Raw genomic sequence first — 13602 nt, forward strand, 5'->3', positions numbered from 1 at the left:
AAAAACTGTTCTTAATCCTAAACTAAAATAAATATCTAAATTTAGATTTGAGCACAATATCAAAAATAAAAGTATAGGAAAAATTAAGCTAAGTCTAATCATTGTATTCAATTCTAATACAAGGTTTAATGGTACGTTGAAGTCTAGAACAAATCAAATACAAGTATTTTCTTCTCAGTCAAAAATGATTATTTATTAGAGCAAACTATTATACTAAATCCAAATTTCCACTTTTTAACGTGCATTAACTTATCCATAGACTCAGTCTAGATCATACATAAACCACAACATACGGTAAGGCTTTGATGTTGAGCCAAAAACCTTGCATCAAAATAATCAATGTGCAAAAATTCAAAAGAGGATCGGTTTTCAAATGTTCTTTTTTTTGCTTATATATTCAAATGATCAACGACAAAATTCGTAGCAGCGTGACCAGTATTTAGATACTTCAGTTCACAATTCTGTCTGTTGTATTAGTTCAACTCATGACTAGTATTTAGATACTTCAGTTCACAATTCTGTCTGTTGTATTAGTTCAACTCATGACTAGTATTTAGATACTTCAGTTCACAATTCTGTCTGTTGTATTAGTTCAACTCATGACTAGTATTTAGATACTTCAGTTCACAATTCTGTCTGTTGTATTAGTTCAACTCATGACTAGTATTTAGATACTTCAGTTCACAATTCTGTCTGTTGTATTAGTTCAACTCATGACTAGTATTTAGATACTTCAGTTCACAATTCTGTCTGTTGTATTAGTTCAACTCATGACTAGTATTTAGATACTTCAGTTCACAATTCTGTCTGTTGTATTAGTTCAACTCATGACTAGTATTTAGATACTTCAGTTCACAATTCTGTCTGTTGTATTAGTTCAACTCATGACTAGTATTTAGATACTTCAGTCACAGTTATGTCTGTTGTATTAGTTCAACTCATGACTAGTATTTAGATACTTCAGTCACAGTTATGTCTGTTGTATTAGTTCAACTCATGACTAGTATTTAGATACTTCAGTCACAGTTATGTCAGTTGTATTAGTTCAACTCATTTATTCAACTGATCAACGAAATAATCGCAGAAATGTGACTAGTATTTAGATACATTAGTTCACAATTATGTCTGTTGTATTAGTTCTACTCATTAGGCACCTATAAAACAATTTTCCACATACTTTCTTATGCATTACTACTATCAAACAGGTCACTGGTTACATTTCTAATATCACAAAAGTAATGACTAGCCAAGAACTTCAACCTTTCTTACTAGCTGGGTCATTAGCTTCCTCTCCTCTTAATGTTGAACAGTATTTTTCTAAGCTATAATCTTCGTTGTGTATTCTATTTAATTAACACAGTAGTTTTTTTTTCTTCTAAAGTCACTGACGGTATCTGATAGTATTTAAAAACAAAATGTAAGGTATTACAGAATGACAAACAAATCAATAGACGTGTGAATATTTAGATCTTTATTATAAAGAAATAAACCTAACAGGAATACACATTAGTACAATCGTACAATCACCGTGATTTATGTAATTATATTTTATTAATTAGTAAAATAAAAAAAGATGTATCTGACATATTTACTTGCCATTTCATAACAATTCATAAACAAACGCATACATGACCGTATTTTTACCTTAGTCAATTTGAACAGCGTGTTTAGAAAAAAAAATGGTAAAGCAACCTCCCCTCCATAACTCTACCCCCCCCCCCCCCCGCTACGCACATTAAGATTATGGGAGATAATATCTTAGTAATAAAACATAATTATAACATTTTGATTATGTTGTTGAGAGAAATAAAATCTTACGCTAGTATGTAATACCAGACTAGTTAAAATACTGAAGGTCTAAATAAATTATTTAAATTACTTCTCTTAAACTAATTTCACTGGAATACCAGTTGTTTAAAACTCTTCCAATTAATAGTCTATATTTTTATAATTGTTTATAATTTTAATATCTAAATTTCAGAACCTATTTATTTCCAGCGAAAAAGTTAACTCTAACCTCTATCAAAGTTTTCTCGTAAGCCTATATTATTACCTCCCTTATAATTTATAAAATTAGTGAACCCAGTAGACAACAAATAAGAGTGAACATTTACGTTGTAAATTGATTCTTTTCATAAAGGAAATGAATGTGTCTGTCCTTATTGATATATAATTACGAACTATTTGTTTTTATAAAAATTCCCTGACTGCGTAGGCCTAAGTTAAAAGAAACACAAACCAATTAACTAAAATTTAAGTTGTTTAACACTGTAGTTATGGTCGATCAATTTTTTCAGTAAGTAAACGGAACGCCATTTAATACCGCGTTACAGAATTAATAGACGACACTTTGATCTAAAATAAAAGAGTATTGTTTAACGGGCGTTGATCTTATATTTAAAATTATGACGTCAATATTCTCTTCGCGTATAAAATACTTAACGATATTTGATCACTCCTTGGCTGAGATTACCTGTTCGGTTTTAATTGTGGCGGTCAGACTAGACTTATCTAGCTGGGAGAGATTAGGAAATGGGATCGAGCCTAATTTAAGTTTGTGGCTTCGGTAGTTATAAAACAAAAGAAAAGACTAACTACGATTCAAAGCATTGTGTTCGACGATTTGTCCAATAATAAGAGAATGTTAGCTGTTATTCTATCGTCTGATAGCTTTTAAAGATTTCAGTCTTGTTTTTTTTTTCAATAGAATAAGACTTCAAAAAATTTCAACCATAATTTAAACGGTTTGAGAGAATGGAATTCGCCACAAATAGTCCTACAACAAGGAAGTGTTAACTGTTATCCAAACATTCGTTGTCGTTAATTTTAAAGATATTTTCTCAGGAGAAAGTTTTATCAATTTAAATGACATTTTTAGCTTAAATTATTTTGGATATTTTGTCATTTAAAATAACATTTAAAAATAAATCGCAAACATGAATTCATCAGTTTGTGAATATGAGGAAGTGGATAATTTTATTTCCAACATAAAAGAGTACCTTCTATCAGACGAAGGACTGAGATATTTCCAGATAATTATCACGATTTTTTTTCGAGGATTTCTTTACCTGGGCGGCATTATAACAAATTATTTCAACGTTTTTATCTTCGTGAGACTCGGTCTAAACAACAGCATGAGGGTCGCCATCTTTGTGACGTCACTCGGTGACGTGGCTATAAGCGTTCTCCTGTTCGCTGCCTCCTTGTGCCACTTAGCCAGCGAGCTGGAGCCAGAGAACGGGTTTGATCTCCCCGGGTTCAGTCTCTACGTCCTCGAGGACATCTCGTATATTCTATTTTTAGCATCGTGCTGGGTCACCGCCTTCATGTCTGTCGAGAAATGTTGCTGCGTTTTGTTTCCTTTCAAGGTCAAGGCTATTTTTACCATCCGGCGGTCGGTGGTTACCATAGTGATTATTTACCTTGTTGCTATAACGACAAACCTGCATATGTTGTACGGCATAAGACAAGTTTTGACGGAAGTTGAGGTCAATTCTACGTCTGCTGGGAAAAGCCAATGGACGCTTGTGTACTCTGACGTCACAGAGAGCACAATCTGGGTGGTAATCGAATACATTCTCAGCGGCCTGGTTTTGTTTGTGATATGCCAGGTTGTGTTGCTGTTGTCGTCTATTTTGATGGTGTACGGGCTAAGGCAAAGTTCAAAGGTGCGTGCGAGTATGTCTAAAAATAGCTCGATACAACCCTTGCAGGTTAAGGCTGATGTTAATAAAGTGGCTTCAACCTTGACATACTCTGAAAGAAAACTTGTCAAAGTAGTCTTGATGTTATCTATACTACAGATAGTTTGCAACATGCCGAGACTGATAGCTTTCATGATTTATTACATCGTAGGTGAAGCAGAGTACATCACGTACCAAAACTTGAACACACTCACGTGGGAGATGGTGGTGTTCTTCGGTACTTTCATAACAACCGGTAATTTTTTTATTTATTTAAAACTCAACTCGATGTTCAGGCAATATTTTTACAAAATTTTCACACAGTTTTGTGTCTAGCTGCAGTTATTATATGAAAATACATTATTACCAAAGCTTATGTTTCTGAATGTGTTCTTGTTTTCATTTTAAGTCCTCTGGTGTATACTATTAATCGTTTAAATGGATAATGTATTCACCACATTTAAAATTCAATATGTAATCTCGTAAGGCTATTCGTATGCCTAAAAGACTTGTCTATAGAATGTTCTTTGTTCTACTTTTAAATGAATACAACTGCATTTTCATATCCGAGAACTTAAATCTTATTTCAATCTAGCTGTAGATTGAAAGCCTTAGATGATATAAAAAGTCAACAATTTTAAACCAGTTTGAAAGATGATATATGATGTTTTAATTACGTATAATATAAAAAGTCAACATGAATGTAAATCAGTGTCTTTTATTAAAAGGTTCTATCAGGTACGTAACCTTTATTGTGTTTAACTACAAACGTACCATAGCAACTGCAGAGAAAAACTACGAAAAAGTGTTGTATATGAACTATATTCTATTGAAAGTATCGCAGATTTATTTCTTATTCACAACGCTGTTTCCATGCACAAATGTCTTTCGCGTTTAGAAACTGCTTGAATTTATCACGATAAATCACTTATTTAATTGTATACGTTAGCTATTCTGTCAATCCAGAACGCTATTAGTATTCAATGACTTTAAATAAACCAAATAAATAAATAAATGTTTATTTTACTTTGTACAATAATTAAATCAAGAGGTTTGACTGTCGTTAATGAAAAACTAAATTTGCTTCCATGTTATTTATCTTAATATATTTAAGAGTAAAATAATAATAAAAAAAAATAAACCGAAACATCTAAACTGAAATAATGATGTACATGACAGTTTTTAATATTAGTAGTATTAGTTGAAGACAAAAGCTGTCGATTACTTTGTTTTACAATAATAATGTATACGACATTAAATTAATTATGCGAATATGAAACATATAACAAAAGCACACAATAAATATATCTGTAATAAGGACTTATTTCTTAAAATAACTAGTTTTTACCGATTGAAATAAGAAAAATTTTAACAAACAAAAAAAGTGTTAGGTGTAATCAAAACAGTTATGTAGGGATTGAAAATTTAAAACTCTTATTTCATCTATCAAAATAGCTCTTAGGAGCAGAATGTTTTAAATGTATGATACGTATAATAATTGCCGAGGCTTTATATCACAACATTATTTTACTGATATAAACGAAATAAAATAAAATGCATACGCTCCAGTAAAATTTTTACACAAAACACCTTTCTGCACGGGTTTGCACCATACAAGAGAAGGCAGCAACTTTGTAAGCGTTCATCGAGTCAAGCTAAATCAAACAGTGAGGGGATTCTTATCTTAAAAGTTTTGCTTCTATCGCCTTTCTTACTGTCAAGTCCCACCTCTGTTATGGATCAAAGCAGCGTGAAAAGATTTAGAAAGACCGTCATCACTAGTGCTACAACCATGCCGGAGTTCGGGCAGACCAAAGAGAGGTACGATCTAAAATTAAATACTCCTTCAAAGGTCGCGTATCTGCCGGACCGGGTGCCTCAAGACATCTTGATAAATATTTTCAGCCTTCTCGACAGCTACGATCTGTTAAGAGCAGCAGCTGTGTGTAAGTCTTGGCGGGATTTGATCCACGGTACGCCGCGGTTGTGGAAGAACATGCTCTTAAAGCTGTCTTGCATGCGACAGTCTGGGATTAGGAAAAACGCTTACTCGTACGCTAAGATATACGGAAAACGTTTCCGGAAGTTGGTGATCAGCTGCCAGAACCGTAGAAACCAGATCAACTGCATGGATGTGGTCGTCTGCTTCAAGAAAATTTTGCCTCTCTTACATCCAACACATCTGACGTCGTTAAAAATAACCGACCTGCGGCTACGTCACGCGAGAGCGAACACTGTTTCCAGTATCGTTCGCATTCTGACTCGCCAGCTGTCCAAATTTGACCACCTAGAATATTTTGGGATGCCCTTTCTACAGTGTGGAGTCGTTGAGGCCGTCAAAATCGTGACCACTGTGCTCTTATCGTCTAAGGAAACGCTGCAATCTCTAATGATTGAAGGATTTTTTCAGCCGTCCTTCATTGCGATTACCGTTCTGCCGCGTAGCTTTATCTCTCTGATCGACGGGGTCCTTTCTCTTAACTGCTTGAGGAAACTTGGGATCGACTACTTTCTTCTGACCTACGGGCTGCTTAACTCGCTGTCCGCTTCCAATGCAAAACTTGAAACCCTGAAAATCGGTGTAACAATTCTTTATCCTCTTCCAAATATAATCTCAAAAAGCGCTTGGTTAAACTTGGTGAGTAAATCGCGTTGTGTTTCATTACATGTATTTTATAATATGTTATTGATGTGTTTTCTTGGAGATTTTTAAGAGTGCTTTTGGAAATAAACTCACCTCTAGTTGCTAGCTATCGAGGTTCTACTTCATTAAACCACGCCATTACCCCCTCTTCCTCACCGTTTACCCCCTATCCACGCAGCTGGACTGCTAACCCGTAGGTCTCGAGTTCGATTCCCGGTTCAAGGCAGAAGACCGTCCCTGAGTCCAACCAGCTCTGATGGGTACCTAACTCACGTTAGGGTAAGTAAAGGCGGCTGGTCATATAGTGACCACATTATCCCTGTATATGCCGAGGTCACAGAAATAAGTGAACTCTACTTCATTTGCCAGGTAGACTTTCCGGTTTGAAAGGGAACTTACCACACCCAGTATCAAAAATATCTCCTATATCGATTATACCAATCTTACAAGAAAACCTTTTATTCATCTTACGGGTATATTTAAAATGTAAGACATATCAATTAGCAATGGCTGCATTAGTCAATATGTAACATCTAACTTTGAATGAGAATTTTCTTTTCAATACAGATGAACGCATTCCAGAAGTTGAAAATTGTGTTTAGTTTTGACGGCTTTGTTTCGGATCCTTCTGTCTCCATCCCCGCCATATTGGATCCGGTGATACCTATCCACAACATCCGGTTGATAATTGGAGACAATTACGACCACACGAATGAGTTGAAAATGGCGGCTGTGCTGCAACATATCTCGACGCACTTCAGGTCAGTGGTGCGTGAGTTTTTGAGTGACTGAAGTTTTTGTGTGACTGAAATTTTTGAGTGACTCAAGTTTTTGTGTGACTCAAGTTTTTGTGTAACTCAAGTTTTTGTGTGACTGAAGTTTTTGTGTGGCTCAAGTTTTTGTGTGACTCAAGTTTTTGTGTGGCTCAAGTTTTTGTGTGACTCAAGTTTTTGTGTGGCTCAAGTTTTTTTGTGACTCAAGTTTTTGTGTGACTCAAGTTTTTGTGTGACTCAAGTTTTTGTGTGACTCAAGTTTTTGTGTGACTGAAGTTTTTGTGTGGCTCAAGTTTTTGTGTGACTCAAGTTTTTGTGTGACTCAAGTTTTTGTGTGACTCAACTTTTTGTGTGACTCACGTTTTTGTGTTACTTAAGTTTTTGTGTGACTCAAGTTTTTGTGTGACTGAAGTTTTTGTGTGACTGAAGTTTTTGTGTGACTCAAGTTTTTGTGTGACTCAAGTTTTTATGTGACTCAAGTTTTTGTGTGACTCAAGTTTTTGTGTGACTCAAGTTTTTGTTTGACTGAAGTTTTTGTGTGACTTAAGATTTTGTGTGACTGAAGTTTTTGTGTGACTGAAGTTTTTGTGTGACTCAAGTTTTGGTGTGACTCAAGTTTTTGTGTGACTGAAGTTTTTGTGTGACACAAGTTTTTGTGCGTCTGAAGTTTTTGTGTGACTCAAGTTTTTGTGTGACTGAAGGTTTTGTGTGACACAAGTTTTTGTACGTCTGAAGTTTTTGTGTGACTCAACTTTTTGTGTGACTCAAGTTTTTGTGTGACTGAAGTTTTTGTGTGACTCAAGTTTTTGTGTGACTGAAGTTTTTGTGTGACTCAAGTTTTTGTGTAACTGAAGGTTTTGTGTGACTGAAATTTTTGTGTGACTGAAGTTTTTGTGTGACTCAAGTTTTTGTGTGACTGAAGTTTTTGTGTGACTCAAGTTTTTGTGTGACTGAAGTTTTTGTGTGACTGAAAATTTTGTGTGACTCAAGTTTTTGTGTGACTGAAGTTTTTGTGTGACTGAAGTTTTTGTGTGACTCAAGTTTTTGTGTGACTCAAGTTTTTGTGTGACTCAAGTTTTTGTGTGACTGAAGTTTTTGTGTGACTCAAGTTTTTGTGTGACTGAAGTTTTTGTGTGACTCAAGTTTTTGTGTAACTGAAGGTTTTGTGTGACTGAAGTTTTTGTGTGACTGAAGTTTTTGTGTGACTCAAGTTTTTGTGTGACTGAAAATTTTGTGTGACTGAAAATTTTGTGTGACTCAAGTTTTTGTGTGACTGAAGTTTTTGTGTGACTCAAGTTTTTGTGTGACTCAAGTTTTTTTGTGACTCAAGTTTTTGTGTGACTCAAGTTTTTGTGTGACTCAAGTTTTTGTGTGACTCAAGTTTTTGTGTGACTCAAGTTTTTGTGTGACTCAAGTTTTTGTGTGACTCAAGTTTTTGTGTGACTCAAGTTTTTGTGTGACTCAAGTTTTTGTGTGACTCAAGTTTTTGTGTGACTCAAGTTTTTGTGTGACTCAAGTTTTTGTGTGACTCAAGTTTTTGTGTGACTCAAGTTTTTGTGTGACTCAAGTTTTTGTGTGACTCAAGTTTTTGTGTGACTCAAGTTTTTGTGTGACTCAAGTTTTTGTGTGACTCAAGTTTTTGTGTGACTCAAGTTTTTGTGTGACTCAAGTTTTTGTGTGACTCAAGTTTTTGTGTGACTCAAGTTTTTGTGTGACTCAAGTTTTTGTGTGACTCAAGTTTTTGTGTGACTCAAGTTTTTGTGTGACTCAAGTTTTTGTGTGACTCAAGTTTTTGTGTGACTCAAGTTTTTGTGTGACTCAAGTTTTTGTGTGACTCAAGTTTTTGTGTGGCTCAAGTTTTTGTGTGACTCAAGTTTTTGTGTGACTCACGTTTTTGTGTGACACAAGTTTTTGTGTGACTCAAGTTTTTGTGTGACTCAAGTTTTTGTGTATGCACGTGGTAAAAAAAGCAGAAACATTCACTGAAGATAACAGGCGCCGAAACACACTACACTAAAAACAGTTTAAAAAAACCCAGAGGAAAAGTAAAAAAAAAATAGAATTCACAAGTAAACACTACCCCCCTCTACCCCCGCCCTCCCCACCCCCCCCCAAAAAAAAAGTAAATACATGAGTTTCAATCACATTTTGTAACACCTCAGATTCGGCCTGGCTGATAAATATTCGAACAAACATAATGTGATGCATATAAACATTACTAATTATTCTTTTTGTTTCATTCATGGATACTAAAATGTGAAAACAAACTTGTATGGGACCTGGACTGTAATCGTGAGTGGGATCAGGGGAGGGGGGAGAATAATTGACTGGAGATAATTCTTTGACGTAGTAATTTCTTGCATAGGAGATGCATAGACTTGCCGAGTAAAAAGAGTAACGGGTTATTTTTTTTTGGGGGGGGGGGGGGTTGTGGTAAATGATGTAAATGTGTAGCAGAATGAATGATTTCTTTTGTGAATGGAGTGTTGGTGGTGGATATGCGGTGTGGCCAGGTGTTGTAAATAGACGGGTTTCCAAAGAAAATCATGATTGTTTAGTATACTGGCATTACATAACCTATCGGGGTGAAGGTCAGTTACGGTCTGTGATTAAGTATGATATGATGAGAGAGACAGTGAGGCCTAGGGTTAGAGAGCTAAAGCCTCGAGTTCGAATGTTCATGTGTCCACCCACCTCTGATGGGTACCTGTCTCACGGCTGGGCATAGTGCTGACCACACTATCCCTACATTTACCGAGATTTTTTGAAGCAGATGAACTCTACTTCATCAACCCCATGTGTCTTGAGCACGAAAGGCAAAGGATGATGAAGAGATGAACTATGAAAAGGGTCGGCAATTAACTCTGTTAGCCAACAAAAAGGGACTTAACCCTGTCTCCTATTTTAAACCGTGTTGTCTACAGCCGAAGTCTGGTCAAATTTGAGATGGACATCGACAATTACGACGACCCAATTGACGCAGCCTTAGAGACATTCGTTCAGAAATGTCGTCGTCTGCTACACCTGAAGGTAAGATGAATGGACATTTGAAATGTAGTCCAAAGCCAGCACACAATATAGGGCTGGTAAGTAGGTCACCAACCAGTTCTACAGCTCAATAAAACCTGCATGAGCCATAGAACTGGTTGGTAACCTACTTACCAGCCCTATAGAAACAGTGCCAATCAGAGGCGTAGCGATGGGCGGGGCGGGGGTGCGGACCGCACCGGGTGACACCATTTAGGAGGGTGACACCAAGGCAAAAAATAGCAAAATAAATAGAGCAAAACTTGAAGGTGGGGGGGGGGGGGTGTAAATCGAAAGTTTGCGGGGGGGGGGGGTGCAAATCGAAAGTTTGAGTGGGGGGTGCAAATCGAAAATTTGAAAGTTTGTCCCCGGGAAGGGTTTCTACGCCTCTGGTGTGTGACACCATTAAGTGCCGCACCGGGTGACACCCGACCTCGCTACACCACTGGTGCCAATGGACTGAAATTACTTCATACGTTTGAAACCTGACTAAGAGTTAGTGAAAAACTCAAAATATATGCCCCCCTCCCCCCCACACACACACACAAAAGATAAACATGAGACACCAACATAATATAAGCACTACCAAAAAGATAGCTTATAGAAAAACATTCCGTAAATGGGACTTCAATAGATGATTGAAGTCACCTAAAAAGATAGACGATCCCAAAATAAAGATACCACCAAAGTAGACATTGACCAGAGTAAAAATAATGGGACTGCATCAACATATAGGAAGTATTACACAATTTAGAACCACAGCAAAGTATAGGGACCACCACGAAATATAGGGACCACCACAAAATATAGGGACCACCACAAAATATAGGGACCACCACAAAATATAGGGACCACCACAAAATATAGGGACCACCACAAAATATAGGGACCACCACAAAATATAGGGACCACCACAAAATATAGGGACCACCACAAAATATAGGGACCACCACAAAATGTTGGGACCACCACAAAATATAGGGACCACCACAAAATATAGGGACCACCACAAAATATAGGGACCACCAAAAAATATAGGGACCACCACAAAATGTTGGGACCACCACAACATATGGGGGACAACACAAACTATAGAGACCAGCACCAAACTCCGGGTCCATTAAAAAATAGAGATCATTCCTAGGAGCCCAGAAAACACTAAGACAACTCTATATTTCAGGTCTCGGCTCACTTCGCCAGTCCACATACACAACAGCGAGTGCTAGAACTGATTCAAGCCAGAAAGCAAAGGCTCGAAGATTGTAAATTATTAATGAAATCCAACAAAAGAAGGAAACTCAACACGCCTGAAGGCCCAGGTTCGAGCCCCGCACCGACTGCAAGTTAGGGACGTGAATGCGATACTCGTGAACTATGGGTTCACGAGTTTACTAACACGGTTAGGCTAACGCGGCGAAAACTACAAACTATGTTTAAAGAAGCAATCACGTTGTATACCATCTTAAATCACTCACGTAAATTAAACATGTAATGTAAAAATATATCCATCTTTTTAATTAGTTGAGCGAAAATGACAGGAAATTAAACCATCATTCTTTCACATGGTGAATCATCGAATATCATGATTATCAATAAAAACAGAAAAAAATGTGGACATTTTGTTTGATTTATAGATTTTACCTTAATTTTTAGTATGTTAGTATGTTGGTAAAATCACAAAGTAATTGATATATTCTGATATGTTAATTTGAAAAATTAAAGTCAACGTTTTAATTGCGACAGAAAAACTTAATCTATTTAAAAATAGAAGAGATACGTCATAGTTACAACGAACCGACACAACACGATATTGAAATATACAAATTAAAAATTTAAAAAAAGTAAAATATAATGAAAAAATATAAAAGTTTGGATGGTATACCGTTTTTATATATGTAAAAAAAAGTTTTTTTTGAACATTTAACTTTTCAGAAATTTAAAGTTTTTTTTAAACGATCTTAAACGATATTAAAAAATATATCAGACTTATTTTATCTATGTCCATGTCTAACATGACAAATAGTATTTTAAAAACAATTTTTTTCTAAACAAGAATGAGGACGAAGGACAAATACCATCTAGGCTTATGTTATTTATTACCTTCTTGTTTTGAATTCAACCCACTTTTGATGAAGAAGGTGCGCTATAAATAGAACTGGATTGACAGCGGAACTCAGTGGAAAAACAAACACAGTCAGCCATCCCATAATCCGTGGACTTAACGTCACTCCAAATGGTGAAGCCAGCCCCGTAACACTGATCGTTAACCAACAGAGAATGTTAGATGCAATAATACGAGACACGGGTGGAATGTTGTATAACTCACCACCCCCTGGGGAGATGAGGTTCGAATTGTTATCAACGAAAAACAGTGAGGTTATTTTAAGAATAGAGATACTTACAATTTCGATAAGGATTATGATGGTGTGTAAACAAAAAGAATAAATCCAGCCGGTTGGGTGGTGGGAGTAAAAAGGTAGACCAAGACACATAGCATTGGAGGAGAAGAAGCGCCAGTGTGGGTTAAAAATTGGGATCAAACTAGGCAGAAAACAAAGAAACCAGAAGGAAATTCCCGAAGCGATGATGTGCATTTTAGACAGGTGTTCAGTAGAAGGGAACGTACGCAGGCTAAGATGTTGTATGCAGATAAGGAGTGTGAACATGACTGATGCTTGACTTGAGAGAGTAGCTAAGACACCAGCTGTAAGACACACGAAGCTGTCTCGCCATTCTAAATCATACAAGACATAGATGTCGTGATAATAAAAACTGGCGCCTACAATCAACGTGAGATAAACGCTGGTTATCAAATCAGATAAAGCCAGATTTAAGACATAAAATCTATACCGTTGTATGAACATTTTATCCCAATTCATCAAACTGTTAACAATTACAATCAAATTACCCGTTAACCCAATTACACAAATTACCAGAAGATAAGTTCGTTTTATGACGTCACCGGTGAGGTAATCGCACGAAGATATGGGGTCATCAGGTGCAAAACACATATGAGAAGAAATACCATATCCACTATATACACTACAACACAGTTTAAAGCTGTCCCCATAAATGGCTGAACTAATCGTCAATTCTCGTAACTGTTCTGCCGTTGTCAAATCATAAACAATTTCCGTGTTTCTAATATCTAACGTGCCCAAGTGTTTTAAATCCTCCGTCCAAGAAATGTTGTTTATTTTTGTATGACTCAGGTTCAAATATTCAACCTCAATGTTGTTTTTGTCAATTAAAAATAAACCTTCGAAATCAAAGACATTAAACTCACAAGTAAATAGGCTTAGGTCTGAGAAAGAGAGGTCTATTACTTCAGTACGTTTGATGGATAATGTGAAGGTTTCTATTGATGTATGGGAGAAATTATAATGTGTGATATCTAACACTACATAGTTATTGATGATGGATGGTGTGTAAATATTGTTAAAGCTCAGGTCGATAAAATAAAGGTGTTTCAAAT

The 13602-nt window shown here is 36.2% G+C and overlaps 1 protein-coding gene across 1 annotated transcript; it reads left to right on the top strand.

The window, feature by feature from the left end:
* The first annotated feature begins 5341 nt into the window (after positions 1-5341).
* LOC131928045 (uncharacterized) lies at positions 5342-11723 on the top strand. The gene is made up of 4 exons (XM_059283949.1): positions 5342-6321; positions 6895-7088; positions 10025-10130; positions 11308-11723. Exons 1-4 carry the CDS (start codon positions 5419-5421, stop codon positions 11473-11475), a joined length of 1371 nt encoding a protein of 456 aa, XP_059139932.1. The 5' UTR covers positions 5342-5418; the 3' UTR covers positions 11476-11723.
* The last annotated feature ends 1879 nt before the right edge of the window (positions 11724-13602 follow it).

The sequence above is a fragment of the Physella acuta genome, unplaced genomic scaffold (assembly GCF_028476545.2).
Source record: "Physella acuta isolate Inbredline_101_S28 unplaced genomic scaffold, ASM2847654v3 ptg000090l, whole genome shotgun sequence".
NCBI classification, from domain to species: domain Eukaryota; kingdom Metazoa; phylum Mollusca; class Gastropoda; family Physidae; genus Physella; species Physella acuta.

What these genes read in the sequence shown, in the direction of transcription:
- LOC131928045 (XM_059283949.1), top strand. Translation starts at nt 5,419, where the DNA reads ATGGATCAAAGCAGCGTGAAAAGATTTAGAAAGACCGTCATCACTAGT. An exon ending in AAAGCGCTTGGTTAAACTTG is followed by an intron (nt 6,322 to 6,894) that starts GTGAGTAAATCG and finishes TTTTCAATACAG; the next exon opens with ATGAACGCATTCCAGAAGTT. An exon ending in GTCGTCTGCTACACCTGAAG is followed by an intron (nt 10,131 to 11,307) that starts GTAAGATGAATG and finishes TCTATATTTCAG; the next exon opens with GTCTCGGCTCACTTCGCCAG.